At 45.8% G+C, this 24,849-nt stretch overlaps 1 protein-coding gene across 4 annotated transcripts in view; it reads right to left on the bottom strand.

Annotated features, from left to right (window-relative positions):
* The window catches only part of OGFOD2 (2-oxoglutarate and iron dependent oxygenase domain containing 2), a 44,134-nt gene that overhangs the window by 1,907 nt on the left and 17,378 nt on the right, over window positions 1-24,849 (bottom strand). For all 4 annotated transcript variants that reach the window (XM_088449115.1, XM_088449116.1, XM_088449118.1 and 1 more), the window contains 2 exons: window positions 18,609-18,733; window positions 5,377-5,634 (listed from right to left, as the gene is read on the bottom strand). In XM_088449115.1, coding sequence (XP_088305241.1) covers window positions 5,377-5,634; window positions 18,609-18,733 — 383 coding nt within the window. The remainder of the gene's footprint in view (window positions 1-5,376; window positions 5,635-18,608; window positions 18,734-24,849) is intronic.

Raw genomic sequence — 24,849 nt, 5'->3', positions numbered from 1 at the left:
TACCGCCAAATCCCAAAGAGCCAATGGGGTGACAAAGGGAGGTTGAATCCGGAGGACACCCTGGACGAAGGTGTGGACATCCGGAAGCGGAGCAATTCTACGTTGAAACCACGCTGACAGTGCAGAGACATGCACTTTCAGCAAGGCCAGGCGTAGGCCGAGGTCCAGTCCAGCTTGAAGGAATGCCAGTATTCTGGAAATTCGAAACACCTGAGGGTCATAATCTCTTGTACGACACCACTGGCAATATGTATGCCACACTTTGTGGTAGATCCTGGCAGAGAATCTTTTGGACCTTAGGAGGGATGTCTCAAAAGCCACGCTGTCAAAGACACACGATTCAGGTCTGGGTAAAGGCAAGGGCCCTGAGACAACAGGTCCGGACGTTGAGGCAGCAGACACGGAGTGTCGATGGAGAGATTACGAAGATCTGAGTACCAATGACGTCTGGGCCAAGCTGGAGCCACCAGCAGGACAGTGCCTCCGTCTTGTTTGAACTTCTGAAGAACCCAAGGAAGCAGGGAGACTGGAGGAAACAGGTACGCAAACCGGAAAGGTCCATTTAACTGACAGAGCATCCACTAAGCCTGCTTCGGCATCTCTTGTTCTGGACCCCTACACTGGTAAATTGTGATTGTGTCGGGAGGCCATGCGGTCCACCTTTGGAAGACCCCTTTTGTCCACCAGGAGTTGAAACACCTCTTGGTGAAGAGACCATTCCCCTGGATTCACGTTGTGACGGCTGAGGAAGTCCTCAATTGGGAAGCGAACTACCGGAATGAACACTTCCAAAATTGCTGGGAGATGAGATTCTGCCCATGTCACAATGTGTGACACTTCTGTCATTGCTGTCCGACTTCGAGTGCCTCCTTGATGGTTGATGTAAGCCATTGTGGTGGTGTTGTTGGACTGAACCTGCACAGGCTTTCTGTGAAGAATGTGCTTTGCCATCATGAGGGCCCTGTACAAAACCCGAAGTTCCAATATGTTGATGGGCAGGGATGCCTCTACCGTTGTCCACCGGCCCTGAAAAAGAGAGTGTGGACCGGTCACAGCGCCCCATCACCGGAGACTGGCATCCGTTGTTAGGAGTATCCAGTCCGGCATCCAAAAGGGGCGACCCTTGGTTAGATGAGATGTCTGTAGCCACCAAGAGAGGGACAGACGCACCTCTGGAGAGAGTACCATGGTCTGAGCTCTGATTCGGTGGGGTAGTCCGTTCCGCCTGGTGAGGATCAGCACCTGCAGGGGCCTGGAATGGAACTGAGCATATTCCATTGTGTCGAATGTGGACACCATGGATCCCAGAACCTGCATCTCTGAATGGACTGACACCCGGCGACTGCGGAGACATCGGCGTACCCGCAGCGTGGAGATCTTTTCTGGAGTTAGAAAGATTCTCTGCTGGTGAGAGTCCAGAAGGGCTCCCAAATGAACCATCCTCTGTGAGGGAATTACGGAGGACTTTCTCCAATTGATTAACCACCCGTGTGCTTGTAGACAAGCAACTGTCAGTTACAGGTGGTGGTGGTGGTGGTGAAGTACTTCTGGAGAACTCACCAACAAGAGGTAGGAGTCGGATACCCTGACTCCGCAGGTGCCAGCCATGACAGCCATAATTTTCGTAAATACCCTTGGGGCTGTGGATAGGCTAAAGTCAGCACCCGAAACTGGAAGTGTTTTTGCAGTATGGTTTCTGAACCAGAACGAGAGTAGAATAATATCCAGTCCCTTGTTGAGATAGCGGAACTGGGATAATTACCCCTGCTTGCAGCAAGGGCTGTATGGCTTTCTGGATCTGCAAGGTGGAGAGGCCTTCGAAGGAATGAGAGGGCGTACCCCTGAGAGACCACTTCTCTTACCCAAGCATCCTTGGTGGTTTGACACCAGCACTGGGCGAACTGAAGAAGTCAGCCTCCCACTCTGGGGTTTATCCTCCGGTTTGGAAGCTGGGGGTCTTGTGCTCCAGGCCTGTTTCTTAGGCTTGGCAGGCTTCTTGGCAGAGGACTGCCTAGGGAAGGACTGCCCTTTGGATTTTCCCTCGGGTACGCAAGGACCGAAAGGAGGAGCTTTGAGACTTTGCAGGAGCAGATGCTGACGGTATGCAGTCGGGATGCCGATGGTCTAAATGCCAACCACCGGCATCCCGACTATCTAATCCTGGCAAGGGTCTAATGACAGGCGTTGAAATCCCGATGCCTGTCATTTTACCGACGCCGGGAGCCCGATGCCCGGCATCCCAATGAAAGGCAAGCCGGGCGCCGACAGCCGCAGGAGGAAAGGGTTAGGTTAGGGGCTCCAGGGGGGACTTAGGGTTAGGCAACCCCCTGGGAAGGTTAGGCTAGGGGAAGGGGGGGGATAGGGGTAGGCACCCCTGGGGGGGAGCTTAGAGTTAGGCACCCCCCGGGATGGTTTGGGGGGGGTTAGGTTAGCGATACTTACCTATATTAGCAGTCGGGATGTTCACCCCTGACGGGCTTCCACTGTTGGGATTTGTGGGGCTGTAAATCATACTGATTCCGATGCTGAGGGCAGAAATGCAGATTTGGATTTGGCCAACATGTTAACAATCTTGTCCAGGTTTGGACCAAACAAAATCTCCCCATTATAGGGTAAGGCCTCCAGGTCTTTCTGAGAATCTGCATGCGCGCTCCAATAGCATAGCCACATGGAACGGCGAGCAGACACGGCCGCAGCCGAGACCCTAGATGTCAGTAGACTAGCATCCAGAGCGGCCTCACCTGTATATGCAGCCGCATCCCTAATATAGCCGACCAGTGACACCTGATTCTCTGGAACTTCCAAGGAGTCATCAAGTGTATCAGCCCAACTCTCTATAGCCTTAGCTACCCAGGAGATAGACTGATCCACATCCTCCTCACTGAAAACCGCAATACATAGTCTGCAAGTTTGCGACATAAGTAAAGGCGTGTGTCCATTATCCTTGTCAGACATGTCTGCAGGGTAAATGACGCACAATAGCGAACTACAGTATGTACAAAGCAACCACTAGTATGTATAGATACTAACAGGAAGCAATATACTGATCCTGTTTTATGCTTATATAAGCTGCAGGAACCCGTTGCCAAGATATGGCACAGTGCAGCATACGACAGACCTCAACAATATTGAAATATATATATATTTGAGGTCAGGTATGAACCATCCTAACAGCACCTGTATTAGGGCAGAAGGAGAGAAAGGGTATAGCCATAAGCTGACAGTAGAAAAAAATAGACAGATAGATAGCGCTAGCACGAGTCACATACAATGCAGAAAAGATGCTGCCCTTGGGGAGAGGTATGCAGGGGAGAAAATGGCCGCCGCAGAGCTCAGAGGGGGTGTGTCTGGAGGAAGAGAGCAACTCAGGGAAGCCAGACCGCAGTGGAAAGGTGCACAGAGTTGAGGGGAGGAGCCACATGAACAGGGAAGCTAACTCCCCTGGCCGCTTATTAACCCCTGGGAAGCAGGTTTCCCACACCAATAGTGGTCCAGCAGAACGCGATAGGCGGAACCTGCATCCACACCCAGCACCTCTGGTCTGTCCCCTGAGACCGGAGGTATCGACTGCTATAACCTGCGGGTCACCGTAAGCGGCAACCCACCTTACCTGTCTCCTGATGTCAGAGTGCAGTCTGGGTCCTCTCCATGGGCCCTGGCTAGCGCTGACCCCCAGAACGGCTGCCGAGATCCCCAGATCAGTACTGTCATCGCGGCACCGGAGGGGTGATGGAACGGCAGTGCAGTCTGCTGCTGCACGCTCTAGTAGTAAAACTAAAATAAATTAATTAATCTTTAAGGGCTGTCTAAACAGCCCAGCCTGCGAAATAGTAACCCGACTCCGGCCGGGCACCAACAAAACTGAGGTGCCTCTGGCTCGGGGGCGGAGTATAGGGAGAATGGACCCAGTGCATCCTGGTAGCTAAAGCTTTAACTGCATGGTGCTCGGATTGTCTCCCTTCACCTACACGCCAAGGTCTCCCTGTGGAGCCTATGGACCCTGAAGAAGAAATAGAGATTGAGGACTATGGTTTTATAGAACAGTTCATAAATAAAAAGTGACAGAAAGTAATATACTGTATCATTTCTCTTTATAGGAAATATACTCAGAATCTGAAGCACAGAGCAGTATCCAATTAGCCCCGAACATTGTTTGGGCGCTAATTGACCCCCGCGATCTGCGAAAAACAGGGATTTTTTTTTTCACCCTATCCTATTATTTCGGTCAAAATAATAGGATAGTTCTCCCGATAACACATAGGTGCTGCGACAAGCTTACAGACCTATGTGTTTTGGCCTTTTTTCAGGTGAAAAAACGGCAGTTATCGTGGATTATTTTTTGGAACATATCAGGTCCCGAAAAAAAGCCTGTATAAGTGTCGGCGTCAGGCCGACTTCGGGGCTAATTGGGTAGCCCGAGCGAGGTAATTAGCTGCGGTAATTTACAGCGGCTAATTGGATACCCCCCTCAATCTGTCATTTGATTTCAACTATTTGCTTTACCCGTTTATCCTGCATCTGCTTGGTTAAATGGTACTTATTTATTGAAATGGACAAACTGCTCTTGTGATTCCTGAGATTTGGACACTGGTGAACAGTGGAGGACACACAGAGGGATCCCGCATTGCTCATTCCACCTGTCTAAAAGTGACATGGATATAATAAACGAGTACCAGTTATAATGACTACAGTATAACCTGAAAAACAAATCATCACACCAAATCTCATATTGCATTGGTTAATGCCATAGTTTAACACCTAACCTATATGGATAGTTTAAATTGTGCATATCGCCTACACTGAAAGTGCCTTATGTCTACTGAATGTATAGGCTCTATTCTCATGCAGTTTCAGCCCAAATGATTGACCCTATTTATGTGACTGTTAAAATGGCCTCACATATTAAATCAAAATTATTATTATTTTTATCAAATTGTTAAAGATGCAATGTGTGTGGGTGACCATGGATCCCTTGCAGATATTGATTGCCATGTCAACCAATAATCCCATTGAATTAGGTGGAAAGTTTTAATTCACAAGAATTGTACTGCAGCAGATTGAAGAGTATGTAATATTGTCATACAGTATGATAAAGTCTAACAATTCTGCAATTGTCCAATACTGTGTCCATACACTAAATATATATTTCTGCTCTGACAGATCAAAACTGTCATGTGTGTGCACTCTTTAATTCATGATCAGAACACATACAAACACAATTGTATTATGTGCACTTAAATGATACACTGATTTGTTTGCACATATACACTTTACGATGTAATCTAGCCATTACATTGTCTGTTGGTCAATATAAGATTTTTTTTTTCTATCCATTTTTAATTATATAGATTGAAAACAATTCTGTTGAGAAGTCACCTCTCTCATGTCTGAAAAATACAGGCTTCCATCTGTGAACTCTTTCCCCAGCGAGACATTCAGAGTGACCTCGGAGTTGTCATAGTGGCAGCTTAAATCTAAGTCTTTGCGCAAAGAGTACTGTACTACAAAGGCCTTGTGGCTGTCCAAGCAGCTCCCTCCCCAATCTGGATATAGCAGGGAGGCAAGAGGCCGCAGATATTTCTCACGCAATGGAGTAATGAGAGTCTCATCTAATCCAAGCTCATTCAGAAGGACCTACGCAAAGAAGAAAAACAACAAATGAAACTAGCTATACAAATAACTACTATAGCCTCCCTATTTCATGTAAATGTAAGACATCCCAGGTAACAAGGGAAAAAAGAATACATATATTAATACTGGGTGTTTCGATGATAGAACTTGTAGCCAAGACATAAGCAGGGACAGTTTTAAATAATAACACTAAAGCAAAAAAGGGAAAGGGGGTTGGGGATATCCCAAGCACTGATAATGAACACACAAAAAATATGGATATAAAGGTAGGTGTATTCCAAATTATATAAATTAAAGGACAATATCTGTGTGATAATCTCTTCTATGGAGGTGCACCCATGAGAGTTATACTGGACATGTACACGAGAGAAGAAGAAGTACTCTCTTTTTGTGGGGCACTCTACCTACCTATTGAATGTAATCATAAAATGTAACTTTTATTAGTATGTCGCTAAAAGCTTACATATGTAGAATATGTTAAGCATAGGATATCAAAAAATATTCTATACATAAACAACATAAAACATGGAACAACAGACAATCATTACACATTAAATATTAAATCTGGCCACAAAGGCCCAGTGGATAAACAGCTGACTGACTTGTAGCAAAGAGATCATCAATTATCTAATCTCTGAGTTCCTGTTAATGGTAAATCAAATGTAAGAGTTATAACACCATTTCGCCAGACAGGTGGCAAAAATTATATAGAGATGATAAAATCATCCTATGCTTAACATTCTACATATGTAAGCTTTTAGCGACATACTAATTAAAGTAAAATTTTATGATTACATTCAGGTAGGTAGAGTGCCCCACAAAAAGAGAGTACTACTTCTTCTCTCGTGTACAGTTTTAAATAATGTACAGCCCAGGACAAACAGCATATGAAGCCACCTATTTTTAAAATGGCGCGACTGTACACTATCAGTAATGAAAACAACAAACATTTTACATGCTGGGATGCCGACTACATCCCCAGTATACAACACTGAGCCTATACTGATGTTAACTGTACATAGCATTATAGTGGCAAATATGCTATATATACTGTACCCTCCATATACTGTGGCTGCTATATTGGTAGGCAACCTGTGACTCACAGCTATTGTAGTTCCACAAAAGCTTGACAGTTTTCACAAGGTCCAGCATGACTATGAACCAATGATGGTTAGGGAATATGGAGATTTGCTGTTCCATAATCGCTGTATAGATGAAAGGATCTATTTTTAACAACTAGAACACAGCTCCTGACCAGAACTCTGCTTGGCCAGTGCCAGAAAGGAAACTTTATATAGAGTACTATGGTTTTCTCCTCAGTGATGACAGCTCTAAGAGCTTGGCCACTTAATGATTTTTTTCTTTACAGAGCTTCAGGGGGTAGCAGTCCATTAAGAGTGTCAGGGCCTCAGCAATTGCTCAGCTTGCTTTCCCAAAACGATGATCCCGATATATATAGATCAGGGTATATACAGTCAGGTGCATAAATATTGGGACATTGACAGAATTTTCATTTTGGCCTCTATTCACCACCACAATGGCTTTAAAATGAAACAAACAAGATGTGCTTTAACTGCAGACTTTCAGATTTAATTTGAGGGTAATTACATCCAAATCAGATGAATGGTGTAGGAATTACAACAGTTTCTATATGTGCCTCCCACTTTTTAAGGGGCCAAAAGTAATGGGACTATCAACTCAAAAGCTATTTCATGGACAGGTGTGGGCTATTCCCTTGTTATTTCATTATCAATTAAGCAGGTAAAAGGTCTGGAGTTGATTCTAGGTGTGACATTTGCATGTGGAATAAGTTGCTGTCGACCCTCAATATGAGATCCAAAGAGCTGTCACTATCAGTGAAGCAAGCCATCACTAGGATGAAAAATCAAAACAAACCCATCAGAAAGATAGCAAAAACATTAGGTGTGGCCAAATCAACTGTTTGGAACATTCTTAAAAAGAAAGAATGCACCGGAGAGCTCAGCAACACCAAAAGAACCGGAAGACCACGGAAAACAACTGTGGTGGATGACAGAAGAATTATTTCCCTGGTGAAGAAAAACCCCTTCACAACAGTTGGCCAAAACAAGAACACTCTCCAGGAGGTAGGTGTATATGTTTCAAAGTCAACAATCAAGAGAAGACTTCACAAGAGTGAATATAGAGGGTTCACCACAAGATGTAAACCATTGGTGAGCCTCAAAAACAGGAAGACCAGATTAGAGTTTGCCAAACAACATCTAAAAAAGCCATTACAGTTCTGGAACAACATCCTATGGACAGATGAGACAAAGATCAACTTGTACCAGAGTGATGGGAAGAGATGAGTATGGAGAAGGAAAGGAACTGCTCATGATCCAAAACATACCACCTCATCAATGAAGCATGGTGGTGGTGGTGTCATGAAACTGGTTCCCTTGTATTTATTGATGATGTGACTGCTGACAAAAGCAGCAGAACGAATTCTGAAGTGTTTCGGGCAATATTATATGCTCATATTCAGTCAAATGCTTCAGAACTCATTGGACAGCGCTTCACAGTGCAGATGGACAATGACCCGAAGCATACTTCAAAAGCAACCAAAGAGTTTTTTAAGGCTAAAAAGTGGAATGTTATTCAATGGCCAAGTCAATCCCCTGACCTGAATCCGATTGAGCATGCATTTCACTTGATGAAGACAAAACGAATGGAAAATGCCCCAAGAACAAGCAGGAACTGAAGACATTTGCAGTAGAGGCCTGGCAGAGCATCACCAGGGATGAAACCCAGCTTCTGGTGATGTCTTCAGGATGTAATTGCCTGCAAAAGATTTGCAACAAAGAATTAAAAAGTGAAAGTTAGATTTAGGATTGTTTAGTTTGTTCCATTACTTTTGGCCCCTTAAAAAGTGTGAGGCAACAGAAACTGTTGTATTTCCTACACCGTTCACCTGATTTGGATGTAATTACCCTCAAATTAAATCTGAAAGTCTGCAGTTAAAGCACATCTTGTTTGTTTCATTTCAAAGCCATTGTGGTGGTGAATAGAGGCCAAAATATGAAAATTCTGTCAATGTCCCAATATTTATGCACCTGACTGTATATATGTATATATATATATATATATATATATATATATATATATATATATAAAAAGTCAACCAAATAATTCACATTTTATTATTAAAGGCAACCATATGTTCTAAAATTATTAGTATCGCACCACTAGTCAGAGACTGTGTCCCCCGTTTTCAGAATGTGACATGCTCTGCATAAAAGTCCAGTATTAAACCTTGTTGAAACCCTTTATGTAATACCCCTTTCACACATACAGCAAAAATCCGTTAACGCGAATTGACCCGGGTTTTTGCTATATGTGCATAGAAGGTGGGACCACAACCCTGCTCTGTACCAGTGTCACACTGAGACCCGGGAAATTCCTGGGTTGGTAGACCAGTGTATTTGCCAGGTCTTATGTCTGAAAGGGGTATAATTAGATTTTCTGTTAGGACTACAATCACTATGTCAGCAGTGACTAAGTAGACACCAAAATGCCGGCGCTAATATCTCAACATGGTTGTAATGCTACTTAAAGCATTTTAACTGTGTGGGCTTAATAACTTTAAACATGCCGCTTTACCATGTATAAACTATCTTCTAAAAACAGGAGTAAGCAACCTAACTGAAAAAGTAGTAGTTGGAAGTTTCTTTCTCTCACATACATCGGCAAAAAGTTATATAAGGTCTGAAAGAAACAGGGCTTGATACATGGTTCCAACCACAAAGTTGGAGAATCACTTTTTATTAAGGATTTTGGTTTATGCCACACTGTTAAAGCCTCTCCAATTCCTTATCCTAAAACCATCAACGAGATATAGGTCCCGTCTTCGAGAAAGACGCCACATCGGATTTATGGACATCCTGAGAATGTACCACAACCATCTCCCTGCTCCTGTTTTCTCTGAGTCCCTGGTGTTGAAGTGTCCAGGTCTTATTTGGTTTTCTTATCCACTTAATTGGCTTTTTTTTTTCTCCGAAAATTTCACCAAAATTATGGATTTTATTATTACTTTTTTGAAACTATAAAATGATGTCAATAATAGCCATTTAAAAAAATTCAAGATAATTTTTTTAAGAAAAATGCAAAATCAAGTTTGAATAGCTATCATTTACATGCTGTGATACTAAAAAAAAATAAATAAAGACAATTTTGGGGACATTTTTGAAGAAAATAGTGATCGGGACACTGGGTGCAGAGCAGCTGCCGGATGATGTTGGCAGTTCGATCCGGGACACTGTGGGGTCGGAGCTACAGCCAGCACCATGTGGGGGAGTGTCTTTTAAGTGCCTATTCACTCTGGCCACAGTGATCGGACGCACTGTGGGCAGAGCTGCGGCTACTGTGAGTCGCAACTGCCCTATGGCTACCGAGCTGGGTGGGGGGTGGCATGGGCTACCCGATCACTGTGTCCAGCAGTGATTGGGAAAAATTGGGGGTGGAGCAGAGGGGAAGAGAGGTCCCTCTGAGACGGGCAGCTGCGGGGAAATTATCTTCCCGCAGCCAAGTAGGCTTTTCTGAATAGTCGCATCAGATGTGACCATATCAGGGAAAGCCCAGCCTGGTGTGGTCGCATTTGATGCGACCATGCCACGCAATTAGTTATGGATCAGGCACCTTTGGGCATATGCAGCTGGTCTCAGACCCACAGTGGAGCCAAGACTCACGGCTGGCTTCCACAGCCCAGCCCCTTGTGCCTCAGTCACTGAGTGGGGCCATGCAGTGGTATCCCCCTCTGGTGCCTGTCGGCAGTTTAAACAATAGAAGGAGCTGGAGGGGAGGACACTGCGTTTGACCCCCACTGTCCCGGTCAGTCCCAGCATTATGCTGGCAGGGGGAGGAGCCTGGAAGCAAGAATATGGGAATATGCACAGGGGCTGAAAGTTATACTAATTAGCCTCCCTTCTCCATGTTTCTACAGTCAGATATTGAGTACTGAGTGCGTACAGGGATAATACTGCTGCACGTGCTATTACTAATGTTTCTACTGCTGGTGCTATGGGGAGCTGTGTATATCAGCTAATTTAGTGTTTCTTTAATTTCATACTGAACAGTTTATATCCTCTCTATCTTTGTGATGAGAGCACAGGGACTGATAATATATTTACTGTATGCTGTGTGTGCGCTGCTGTTCTCCTGTCTGGTGATTAAACACAGCATTATTTCTCTGGCTGGAGCCTCTAACTCTCTCTGTTCTGTCAGTTTGAGAGGGGTTTTGTCTTCCTAAATTCTGTATTTGCCAATTAGAATTGGGGTTTTGCTATATCGCTCTCATTGTGTTTGGCACAATTTTGGTGTGTCTGTTTTTCTTTCATTATGTCTGCCCAAAGCTGCTGGGGATTCTGTGGTGTACTACACCTATTCCAAATGCCATGCTAAATTACCTCAACCCTGTCAGGACCCAGGTGGCTGTTGCACAAGTTGTCTGCCGGGAACCAGGATTCGCACGCCTCTGGAGGGGCGGCGGCTGAGATGGAGGAACCTGTCTGGCTGGGCATGCTGGTAAAGTCCATTGTGAACCTAGCTGAAAGGTAAGAGCGTCAGTACGGTGAGTCAGCTACTCCTTCTTCGTCATTTGGAACTGTCTCTACTCCTGTGCTCCTTTTCCCACCCCTGCGCCCCAGTCTTTCCAGGGTCCTCCACCAGGGGTCCAGGAAGCTCCTTGGACCCAGGTCCTGCAAAAGAATATGGCTGCTTCTGTGTAATGGCTTTGTGAAGCTACATTAGCTAGTGATGCCCGTAAATGGGAGGGAGTCTGATTCAGACTTGTCACTGGTGGAGGACAATGAGGTTCAGAGAGAGTCAGATATGGAGGATGTTGAACAGTGAGAACAGGAGTCTCCCAGTGGACCAGATAGATTTAAGAAGCATACTGTCTATTTCCCAATTAAAGGATTTCCTTGGGAAGGCATGGCAGAAACCTCACAGGAGGTATCGGGTGCTGTGCCATTTTCACATGAAGATTTGGGTTTATGGGAAACTACTCCAAGAGTTTTAGAACCTGAAATAAGCAGTTTATTAGATTGTGGTCAGGTTAGTTCCGTGAGTTCAGTTTCCTGGCAAACAGTCATCTATGTAATGGGCTTTGTTTTGACTCCAGCTGGGGTTAGAGTCTTGCTTGGTTTTTTGACTTGCTAATTGCATGTTCAACCCTTATAGATAGTCTCACAGGACACTCTGTGGGCTGTAATCAGTGTAATTATGTGTTGTCCTGATGCATACATGGATTTCTGCCCTGAGCTGCTCAGTGTAGTGTATCTGCCTGTCATTTGGAAAATCTGTTATCTGATGATATTTCTCTATTGTAAAGCTAACCTGGATTCTTCTAAAGATCAAATTATTTGTACCTATTGAAATGAAAGGTTCAGCATTTCATTACAGTGCAACTAATCTGGAGTACTCTGCAGATCTACTCAATAGCTTGCTGCTGTGCAAAGTACTTATGCTGTTCAGGAAATCCATTATATGTTAGCAATTCTCTACTTTTGAAAATACTTGCTATTTGAAAGCACTGCTTAGTATTTCTATACAAGGAAATTACCTGTGCATTCAGAAAACCTGTTCTCTACTATGGAAAATACTTGTGATATTGGCAAGAACTGTTCAGTATATTTCTACAAAGTATTTGTGTGTGCATTCAGAAAACCTGTTATATTTCATTACTTCTCTATTGTGAAAAAACTGTGCTATATGAAAGAATTTTCCAGCAAAACATTAATCAGTGCCATTGGGAAAACTGGCGTGCATACTCTTCAGTGCAAATTGCCAGTGCTATACTGAGAATCTGGCTTGCTGTTTTCTAGGTATAGTTTTAGTATTCTCTGAGATGTCCTGTTCCCTTTAAATTTATGTGTCTGCGATACTGAGCTTTCACTACTTAGAGTTGAAGTCCTGGCAGCCACCGAGTAAAAGTGAACAATAGTAGTTCTGGGAAAGTGTATTGTTATAGGTGAAGCACTCGGCTAGTGGGTACTGTAAGCTCAAGGTTGCGTCCCACACTCATAAGACAGAGTGGATGCTTCAATTGCTACAGATGTGTCCACATACATCTAGACTCCTTGCGCGCCAAACAGCCCTTCTAGTCGTGCCATGCTGTGGCGTGACTTGGTAGCGCTGAGCGTATTTTCGGGCAACTTTTTATTTCCAAATGTGCCTTATGCGCATAGCAATGTGAATAGTTAGCACAAGCAGCTTCTGCTGATTAAAATTATATGCAGCATGCCTATGTTCTGTGAGCGACTGTGGGTGTAACTGCATGCGATATGCTACGTTACAGTGTTACAGCTGCTGACACTAATGTAGCATTTCACATGCAGTTACACCCGCAGTAGCTCACAGAACATAGGCATGCTGCATATCATTTTTAATCAGCAGAAGCTGCTTGTGCTAACTTAAGACGCATTTGAAGGTAAAAAGTCACATGAATAGACGCACGCCGCTACCGAGTCACACGGAGTTGTGTGGCGCGACTTGTAGTGCATGGAGGATAGATGTCTGTGTACACATCTGTAGGCTTCCAAAAGTAACAACTATCACAGTCCTGTATTTTTGGGAAGGATGCTTCAGAAAGCAATTGTGAAGGGCCAGTTAAGTCTATTTTCTTGACCGCTGGGGCATCCTTGCGGCCGGTGTTAGCTACTGCTTCGCTTAACAAGGCAGCGGAAAAATCGATGACATCTGGATGACGGATTACATGGAAAAGGTACATGATCTGATCTCAGGCCACTGGTGAATTAGTTTGTGGATGTTCTGGCTTATATGGGGGATGCACTGATATATGCAGCCTTTAGTCTTTCCCAAATTAAAGAGTTGTACATAGATGCTGGACGTATTAGGCTCAAGAGTTGGGAGGCTTACATGGATTCTAAAAAGGCATTTGAGTCATTGTCGTGTTGTTTGGTTCACAGCTGGAGTCAATTTTAGAAGAATCTGACTGCAGGAAAGAAGGCCTTCCTTCCAGTGAGAGTCTCCAAATCACTTAGTCTGCGGTTTTGGTCCTTTTGGTCCTCCGGGAGATACAGATGAGCCAATTTTAAAACATATTCTGGTGGTTCCCGGGGAAGTTACCAAATGGGCAGGCAGTCAGGGCACGTGAGATGCCCAAGACCTAAGGCTACTGACAATCAGCCAGCATAACGGGGTCTGTCCCCATCAGGACCAGTCTGTGGTGGGGGCTTGCCTGCTCAATTTAACCCATGGGTAGCAGATATTGAAGAAAGCGGCTACTGTATATTTCAGAACTCACCAGGTCTCCTCCCAATTGTTTCTTTGCAGCTTCCCTTCTGAAGGACAGCATCAGGCATCTGGCTATGAAGGGAGTCATTTAAAGGTTACTGCAGTTAGGTGTTATTGTTGCAGTACCAGAGGAACAAAAAGTCAGATGTTTTTTCAACATATTCTGAATCTCAAGTTTCGGAATTAATACATGCGAGTACCAACATTCTGCATGGAATCCCTGTGTCTGTGATTGTTGTAATATTAGGATGAGTTTCTGACACTCACTTCTAAGTGTCCATTTGAGAAGGTCACAACAGCCTGCTCAGGTTTGCAGTAGGGGAGGACCATTTTCAGTTCAGAGTGCTGCCCTCCGAATTAGCCACAGCACCCAGGGTCTTTACAAAGATCATGGATATAATAGAGGCTCTTCAAAAGGGATGGTCATTCCATACCTGGACGACCTTATGATCAAAGCAAATCCTCTTCACTTCTTCAGGGCCAACTTTTTTTGACAATAGAGACTTCAGAGGCTCATGGATGGATAATCAATTATCCCATATTTCATCTGGTTCCATTGCAGTGCCTGATGTTTCTGGGCCTTATTTTTTTTTTTTTTTTAGACATCAGGGCCTTCCGGTCTCCGGCCTTCCAGGAGACAAGATCTAGGGGATGCACAAACGGGTACTGACAATACTGTCTTGCAGGGGTCAGTACTCCATGTGCATGTTAGGGAGGATATGTCCTGTTTTGAGGCGATTTCCATGCATGTTTCCATTCTCTGACTTTTTAGGCTCAGTTGCTGGCCCAAGTGAAATCTTCATCTGGAGACTCAGTACTTCAGACTGTCCGCAGCGACTTGTCAGCCCCTACTTTGGTGACTGGCAAGGAGTCCTCTCAGTCAGGGGCAACTCCTGTCCATAGAGTCATGGATTATAGTAACTATGAATGCCAGTCTCTCTAGTTGGAGAATGGTCTGATTGGGTTTTAGATTTCAGGGTCTTTGGTCCATAACTGAGCCAGGACTTCCCAAAAAGGTCCTCGAGCTCTGGGGAATTCTCCAAGCTCTGCTCACATCTCAGAGCTCTCTTCAGGGCAGACCCTTACAGATTCAATCCAACAATGCCATGGGCGTGGCATATGTAAACCACCAGGGAGGTACCCGCAGTGCACTGGCAATGGCGGAGACTGCCAGAATTTTTCATTGGGCAGAGAGGTTTGTTTCAGTGATATTGGCTGTACTCATTCCAGGAGTAGAGAACAGGGAAGCCCCAGCAGACATGCCGTTCATGTAGAGGAATGGTCTCTGCATCCCGATGTGTTCACCCAGATAGTGCAGCGCTGGGCGCTGCCAGAAATGGACTTAATGGTTTTTGCCTAAACCACAATGTGCAGCAGTACTGGGCTCGGACAAGGTATCCTCAGGCGGATCTGGTGGACGACTTAACAGTGTAGGCTTATTTAGAAGTTCGATGTGCAACCAATGTTTCTGAAGTTTTCGCTTTTGCGTGTGACCGACGAATGTCAGATGCCAAAGGTGGGTGTCTCAGCACACAAAACGGCATCCATCTCTGAATCAGGCCCTTAGTTCAGTTGGCTTTAACCGCATGGCTGTTGAATCCATGATTCTCTGGGCTAAGATGTTTCAGGACATCATATCATAGGGTTTGATATATATATATATATCGCTTGGTGCAAAGAAAAGAAGTACTTTTTGCAGGATAGACTAGACAAAGGCTTAAAATTGACTTTGCTTAGTTAAATGTGTTGACTCCTCACAGTACCCTCTACACCACATGGTGTCCCCCCCGGGGGATCATCAGATTTAACAGTGAGTACCAAAAATCCAATTTTAAGAACATTTCAGAGTGTTCTCAAATGTTCTATCCATACCATCCTTAAGAGCTGATGCATTTGGAATAGGAATAGTGGTGGCTTTAGATAACTGCGCTATACAGTCATTCACCTTAGGTGGAGAATTCTACTTATTCACATACTCCCTTGGCAAGGAGTCTGCATCTTGTGTGTAAACTAAAACTTCTATTCAGTGCTGGTTCATACCTCGCAGAGCAATTCATCTAATTGCAGAGTAGGCTGAGAACAGTAACGGCATGTTTATGCAAGTACATGTCATATAGACATGCAGAAACATGCATATATACAAGGTACCTGTTAGAAGGTGTATCTGTTACATTGATGATGATGGTTTGACGTAAACCAGACATATATGCTGCAGATACAAAGCTGAACGTGTCTGAAGAGGAGTAATTTACGACCATTTTATGACTAACTCTGCATCAGCCCTTCAGTGTCTGCTTTAGATTTAATTTTCAGTACACATCTGAAACAGTCAAAGGGGTGGTGCAATTTCTGCTCCCCACAAAGCCCAGCATTGCAACAGTCACTGTTCCCAAGGACAGCCCCCAAGTGCTGCGACTACGCCTAGTTTGTAGCCTGTGTGTCCCCTTCCCTCTCCTTACCGGTGCTAGAACAAGAAGGCACCGCTCCGCCAGCACGCAATCTGTCGCTGCTGCACACTACGTTTGTTGACAGTGAAGGGACTCCTGTGTTGAGAGCAGGGATGTGGGAAGTGATACTAAACAAGGCTGGCTGCTCCCTGTGACTGCCTCTGCTGTACCTTCACATGGGAAGGGATACTAAACAAGACTGGCTGCTCCATGTGACTGCCTCTGCTGTACCTTCACATGGGAAGGGATACTAAACAAGGCTGGCTGCTCCATGTGACTGCCTCTGCTGTACCTTCACATGGGAAGTGATACTAAACAAGACTGGCTGCTCCCTGTGACTGCCTCTGCTGTACCTTCACATGGGAAGGGATACTAAACAAGACTGGCTGCTCCATGTGACTGCCTCTGCTGTACCTTCACATGGGAAGGGATACTAAACAAGACTGGCTGCTCCATGTGACTGCCTCTGCTGTACCTTCACATGGGAAGGGATACTAAACAAGACTGGCTGCTCCCTGTGACTGCCTCTGCTGTACCTTCACATGGGAAGGGATACTAAACAAGGCTGGCTGCTCCATGTGACTGCCTCTGCTGTACCTTCACATGGGAAGTGATACTAAACAAGGCTGGCTGCTCCATGTGACTGCCTCCGCTGTACCTTCACATGGGAAGGTATACTAAACAAGGCTGGCTGCTCCATGTGACTGCCTCCGCTGTACCTTCACATGGGAAGGTATACTAAACAAGGCTGGCTGCTCCATGTGACTGCCTCCGCTGTACCTTCACATGGGAAGTGATACTAAACAAGACTAGCTGCTCCCTGTGACTGCCTCTGCTGTACCTTCACATGGGAAGGGATACTAAACAAGACTGGCTGCTCCCTGTGACTGCCTCTGCTGTACCTTCACATGGGAAGGTATACTAAACAAGGCTGGCTGCTCCATGTGACTGCCTCCGCTGTACCTTCACATGGGAAGTGATACTAAACAAGGCTGGCTGCTCCATGTGACTGCCTCCGCTGTACCTTCACATGGGAAGTGATACTAAACAAGACTGGCTGCTCCATGTGACTGCCTCTGCTGTACCTTCACATGGGAAGGGATACTAAACAAGGCTGGCTGCTCCCTGTGACTGCCTCTGCTGTACCTTCACATGGGAAGGGATACTAAACAAGGCTGGCTGCTCCATGTGACTGCCTCCGCTGTACCTTCACATGGGAAGTGATACTAAACAAGGCTGGCTGCTCCCTGTGACTGCCTCTGCTGTACCTTCACATGGGAAGGGATACTAAACAAGACTGGCTGCTCCCTGTGACTGCCTCTGCTGTACCTTCACATGGGAAGGGATACTAAACAAGACTGGCTGCTCCCTGTGACTGCCTCTGCTGTACCTTCACATGGGAAGTGATACTAAACAAGGCTGGCTGCTCCCTGTGACTGCCTCCGCTGTACCTTCACATGGGAAGGGATACTAAACAAGACTGGCTGCTCCCTGTGACTGCCTCCGCTGTACCTTCACATGGGAAGTGATACTAAACAAGGCTGGCTGCTCCATGTGACTGCCTCCGCTGTACCTTCACATGGGAAGGTATACTAAACAAGACTGGCTGCTCCATGTGACTGCCTCCGCTGTACCTTCACATGGGAAGTGATACTAAACAAGACTGGCTGCTCCCTGTGACTGCCTCCGCTGTACCTTCACATGGGAAGGGATACTAAACAAGACTGGCTGCTCCCTGTGACTGCCTCTGCTGTACCTTCACATGGGAAGGGATACTAAACAAGACTGGCTGCTCCCTGTGACTGCCTCTGCTGTACCTTCACATGGGAAGGTATACTAAACAAGGCTGGCTGCTCCATGTGACTGCCTCTGCTGTACCTTCACATGGGAAGGGATACTAAACAAGGCTGGCTGCTCCATGTGACTGCCTCCGCTGTACCGGCACATGGGAAGTGATACTAAACAAGGCTGGCTGCTCCATGTGACTGCCTCCGCTGTACCTTCACATGGGAAGGGATACTAAACAAGACTGGCTGCTCCATGTGACTGCCTCTGCTGTACCTTCAAATAAACTAAAAACAAAAAGATACAAGTTCCCTAACAAAATGTATGCTGCCTTATGGAAATCAAAGAAAACTTCATACTTTTATGAATAATCTCATACTGTAATATTAGGACAGATTCTAGATGGTTAGGATTTTTTTTTGTAGGTTGTAGAAGTCTTTAATAGAAATGGTTGATTTAAAAAGGAGAATGTACCCCATAGTTATTCATGGTGTTTGGACGTCCCTTTGGCAAATGTGATCCTTCAAAGTTTTCAAGTTCTTCCACAAGGTCATTGCAAAACTGTGGAACAAATACTGGGAAGCGATAGATTCTCTTTCCTATGGAAGAAAAAGAAAAAAGGAACAAATGTTACTGAGTAATAGTACAGTATGTATATCAATTCACATTTTCTTATTATTACCTGATAATTATTATGTATGTCTTAGCAATATATTTAAAATGCACTTAAAACTAGCTGGGATACCAGGCATTGCTCGGTTTGAAGACTGGATCCTGAAGTACACCTGCAGCCATCATTTGTTTACATTGTCCTCGCCTATAACCCCATTCCATTGATCTTAAAAAGGACTCCACTCTTTGCTAACATGCATTCAAACAGTGGCGCAACTACCCTGGGTGCAGCAGGTATGGTGCCCGAACTGCCTCTGTGGCCCGCCACTCCCCCTGCACCCAGTCACGTACGCAAGGTGGGCCGGTCCAGTCAGGACCGCTGAGGGGGGCCCTGCAGCCTGCTGATGGCACACAAGGAAGCGAAAGGCTGCTGGAGGGACACAGGGAGGGGTGCATAATGTGTGGTATAATGTTATAAGGGGCACTACTATTGTGTGGAATAATGTGTTATATGGGGCACTACTACTATGTGGCATAATCTGTAAAGGGCATTACTGTGTGCTAAAATGTTACAAGGTGCATTACTGTGTGGCATAATGTGTAAGGGGCACTACTACTGCATGGCATAATGTGTATAAGGGGTACTACTGTATGGCATAACATGGATGGGCCATGTTTGAGGGTAAATGTGTTTTTTTTTTAACTTATCTATTTTTTTAACTTGTCTATCAGCATCTTGATGCTGGTAGACTACGGCACTCAGAGGTTGTGGCCCTCTCCTCAATTAGAGTAGACAAGGTAGCTGACACCCATATCAGCATTTTCTCCAAGGTAGGTTTCCCAAAGGAAATGTTGACAGACCAGGGCACGCAGTTCATGTCCAGCCTCATGCAGAGCCTCTGCAAAAGGACACAGGTGGATCATCTGATCACCTCGCCCTATCATCCGGCCAGGAATGGGCTAGTGGAACGGTTCAATGGTACCCTGAAGCAAATGCTTAGGAACTTTGTGGAGTCCCAGGGAAAAACCTGGGAGCGATTCCTGCCGCACCTCCTCTTTGCGTACCGCAGGAATCCACCAGCTTCTCTCCCTTTGAACTCCTATACGGGCACAAGGTGCGCGTTCCCTAGGATTTAATCTGAGAGGACGGGGAAGGAAAGCTAGCCACCCATGAGACATCTGTTGTACAGTACGTTATGCAGTTTATGGAAAGGATGCAGACTTTGGCCTAGAGCAATCTCAAGGCTGCCCAAGCCAAACAGAAGCTCTGGTATGGGAGAGCACACTTGAAGTAGGGCAGAAGGTCCTGGTGCTGATTCCAATGAGGCAAAACAAACTGCAGGCTGTATGGGAAGGCTTGTATACTGCAGTCCAACCCATAAATTATGTAAACTATGTAGTTGCCAGAGAGGACGGCAGGAAGAGGCATAGAGTCTATCATGTAAATATGCTCAAAGCCTTCTGGGACAGGGACACATGTGTGCTAGCAGTTTGCAGCCTCCTGGACGAGGAACAGGAACCAGACCCATTGCTCGACCTAGCAGCAGCTGCCGCGTCAGACGGGACCCTGTCAGATGCCCAGTATGGGGAAGAATTAACAGGGGTGCAGCGAAGTCAGCTGTCCAACACAACGCACCCCTACCAGGCCCACTTCACAGGAAGGCCAGGAAAATCAAACCTAGTCAGACACCACGTAGACACAGGCAACCAAACCCCCCTTAGACAGCCAGCATACAGAGCTTCATTGGAGGTTTTAAGTGCAATTAAGCTAAAAGTGGATGAGATGCTGAGGTTATGGGTGATACAAAAGTCCTGCAGTTCATGGGCTGCACCCGTAGTGCTGGTCACAAAAAAATGTGGGGGCACCCAGTTGTGCATGGACTATAGGAGGTTAAATAATGCCACAGTATTTGTCGCCTATCCGATGTCCAGGATGGATGACCTGTTGAGTCAGGTGGCCTCGGCGTGTTGTGTCACCATTATGGATCTCAACAGAGGGTACTGGCAGATCCCATTGTCACCCGAGGCCCGCGAGCAGTCTGCATTTGTCACCCCATTTGGGATGTACGAATTTCTAGTCATGTCCTTTGTGATGAAAGATGCCCCAGCTTTGTTCCAGTGCCTGGTTACTGACCAGCTGAAGGGCCGGTAGGGGCACGCGGTTGCTTACTTGGATGACACTGCGATATTTAGACAGACTTGAGAAAAGCAGATCACTGGAGCCCATCTGAACATTAAACCAGAAAAGCGCCAGCTGGGCATGCGGGAGGTACAGTACCTGGGACACAGACTAGGGGGTTGTAACCTCTGTCTAGAGCCAGGGAAGGTGGAGGCTATTGCTACATGGGCCTACCCCCAGGACCAAGAAAAGGGTCTTGTCCTTTTTGGGGACAGCAGGGTACTACCGCAAGTTTGTGCCCCAGTACAGCACAATTGCGAAGTGCCTGACAGATTTACCAGAAAAGAAGCTTCCCTAATTAGTAAACTGGACTGAGGCTTGTGAGCAGGCCTTCGGCACTTTGAAAACAGGCCTGTCAGAAGCATCAGTGCTGCAGGAACCTGACTTTAGATGGAGGTTCATAGTCCAAACTGATGGGGTTGGAGGCCGTGCTCAGTCAAGTTGATGGGGGAGAATACACCATTATGTTTTTAAGCCGGAAGCTGCTTTCTTGCGAGTTAGCATACGCAACCATGGAAAAAGAGTGTCTCGCCATAGTCTGGGCCCTCCAGAAATTACAGTCTTATCTGCATGGATGTGGCTTTACCGTGATCGCTGACCATAATCCTTTGAGCTGGCTACACAGAATCTCCAGTGACAACGGAAAGTTACTCGGGTGGAGTTTGCTATAGTACTTCAGCAGTATAACTTCACGATTCAGCACAGGAAGGGCTCAGAACACGGGAACTTTGAAGTCTGGGCTGATTCAGAGCCGGATGCTCTGACCAGAGCGCTCGCTCTGAATCAGGGCCCTCCTACATGAAAATGGAGCGGCCTCCTGGCCGCTCGCATAGCTGTGGGTGACCACCCACAGCTTATGCGAGCGGAAAAAAAGATGACCATCGCGACCTTCGGGCTTGCGACGAGACCCTACGGTAGGGTCTCGCTGCCGCAAGCCCAGGAGTGCTTTTGGCTCTATCAGAGCCAAAAGCACTCCCACTGACATCACTAGTGATGTCAGTGGGGCCGGACCCAGATGGTAGGCGTTCCCATGGGAACGCCTCCGTCTGGGCAGCCACGCCCACCAAAGGGGGCGTGCTGTCACTCACCATCGACAGCAGGCCCCCTTTGGTGTGAGACCCATAGCGACAGCTTGGCTGTCGCTATGCGGGTCTCGCACATGCGCACGACGGAGCTCCCTCCGTCGTGCGCATTAGGGCACCATTGGCCCGCTTGCGAGCGCTCAGTGCTCGCGAGCGGGTCTGAATTAGGTCCTCTGTCCCGACAGGGAGACGACAGCAGCCCTTAATGCCACCAGAATTGCATCTTTAGGAAGCCGCTACTCTAGTGTCTATCAAAGGGGGGAGGTAATGGTGATGGGGACCCTGTCTCACCTAAAATATGATCTGCAGGGATGATTAATGTTTAATAACTGCTTAGGAGTCATCTGGATTGAGCAGGCAAGCACTTGCATGTACAAATTGTGTGTTTATTTTGTTTTGAGATGCTGATCAAAAGCAAGGATATTCCCTGCTGAGAGGCTCACGTAAGCTGCTAGCCCAAAAGGCGGTGAGACAGCCAGTCTAAATTATGCCGTAGAGAAGCCAGGCAACCTGTGAACACACCAAAGGGGAGTCAGGGACACTTCATTGTAGCAAGGTATGAAACGATCTCTCGTCTGTACCAGTTTAGCTAGGATGTCAAACTCCCTAGATCTCCTGTCTCACCCCATACTCTCAAACCAGAAGGGGGGGGAGCTTTCCCTACGTAAAAGGAGACAGGGTCCAACCAGTATAATATTAGCTGAGTGCAGTGATCAGTCATTGTGTCATTGTTCATTTACGTGAGGCCATAGGGTTAGAATGCACCATACCCCAAGAAGAGACCTCACTTCTGCCATTGTTCAATCTTGCACAGGTGACTTGAACTTTGTTTCCCCTTTATTTTTCTCTCTCAAAATTGCTAGAAACTTGTGTGAATTTTTAATAATTACAGTATTATAATCTTTGTATCCTTTTGTAACCATACATTTTGAAGTAATTACTTAAAATTAAAACCTAATTTTTAGTTCTAATATTCCGTGATTCTTAAACTCACAGCCTATTACGGCCACATGCTACTGACTTAAAAAGTATATTTTCTGGTGAAGCCGAACCAAAGAGCCGCAGTGGGAGGGGCATCTCCCAGTCTAACTCTTGGTGGTGGCAGGACTTATATATTTGGAATAAGGTAACCTTAAAACATCAACAGTTACGACCATCCGTCTTAGCTAGCGATCCGAGTGCGGGTGAGTTCGTGACACCCTGGTTACGCCCTTGCATGTAAACACAGAGGCTCTGGATTTGCAAAAGTCATCAAGTTTGCTCAGAGGTTAAAAGGATACTTTTATTGCATTCTCACAGGTTTTTGAGTGGCTGCCAATTTCCACTGGAGCCAGCCCTGGAACCTGTGCAATTTAGTGTCTCCATTTTTAGCGGTTGTGCGACAATGTGTGATCCTGACGAAGTTCAAAGCTATGCAAAAACCTAATCCTGGTAAAACTACACCACCATGCCACATTTGGCAGAGCTAGGTCCAAAACTCTGGCCGTGTATAAAGGACAAAAGACAGACACGCTTTCTTGCTTATTATGTAGATAATAAAAAACTAAAAAAAGGTTATTAGTACTATTATTATTATTAGTACTGCTCTGCCATCTAACCATTTCAACAATTGTACTCACTGAATTCTTCTTCATACCAATAAACTGCTCTTGTAAGGGTAACAGCCTGCATGTATTTATTTGCAGGACAGAAGTATAGACAGATGTGAGCAGAGCTTTCCTTTTCAGGAGAAATTTTCTAAAATAATACAAACCCTGGTTTCAAGAGAAGCTGACCGCACTAGCAATTATTTGGTGATCTCTGCGTCAACAATTGGGTTGACAATATGATGGTTCAGCCAACTAAGGGCCTGATTCAGACCCGGTCGCAAGCACTGAGTGCTCGCAACCGGGTCGATGGTGGCCCACAGCACATGCGCACGACGGAGCTCCGGGTCTTGCACCAAAGGGGACGAGCTGTCGATGTTGAGTGACAGCTCGCCCCCTTTGGTGGGTGGGCCGGGGGGGTGGCTGCCCAAACGGAGGCGTTCCCATGAGAACGCCTGCCGTTTGGGGGTGGCCCCACTGACATCACAAGTGAGGTCAGTGGAGAGCTTCCGGCTCTGTTAGAGCTGAAAGCTCTCTGGGGCTTGTGAAGAACGAGACCCTACCACAAGGGTCTCGTCGCAAGCCCGATGGTCGCGATGGTCTTCACCGCTCGCTATAGTTGTGGGTGGTCACCAAAAAAAAAAAAAAGCCCCGGCCCTGATTCAGAGCGAGCGCTCTGTCAGAGCGAGCGGTTCTAAATCAGGCCCTAAGTACACACACTGATACATACAGTGCATCCGGAAAGTATTCACAACGCTTCACTTTTTCCACATTTTGTTATGTTACAGCCTTATTCCAAAATGGAATAAATTAATTTTTGTCCTCAAAATTCTACGCACAATATCCCATAATGACAACGTGTAAAAAGTTTTTGTTTTTTTTTAGATTTTTGCAAATTTAATAAAAAAAAAAAAACACTAAGAAATCAAATGTACGTAAGTATTCACAGCCTTTGACGTGAAGCTCAAAATTGAGCTCAGATGCATCCTGTTTCCGCTGATTGTCCTTGAGATGTTGCTACAGCTTAATTGGAGTTCACCTGTGGTAAATTCAGTTGATTGAACATGAATGTGAAAGGCACACACCTGTCTATATAAGGTCCCACACTTGACAGTGCATGTCAGAGCACAAACCAAGCATGAAGTCCAAGGAATTGTCTGTAGACCTCCGAGACAGGATTGTCTCGAGGAACAAATCTTGGAAAGGGTACAGAAAAATATCTGCTGCTTTGAAGGTCCCAATGAGCACAGTGGCCT

Source organism: Taudactylus pleione, unplaced genomic scaffold, assembly GCF_031769625.1.
Source record: "Taudactylus pleione unplaced genomic scaffold, aTauple2 ptg000479l, whole genome shotgun sequence".
In the NCBI taxonomy this organism is placed as follows: domain Eukaryota; kingdom Metazoa; phylum Chordata; class Amphibia; order Anura; family Myobatrachidae; genus Taudactylus; species Taudactylus pleione.
Note: the sequence above shows the minus strand (reverse complement) of the source record. Positions and strands in the feature narration are given on the sequence as shown.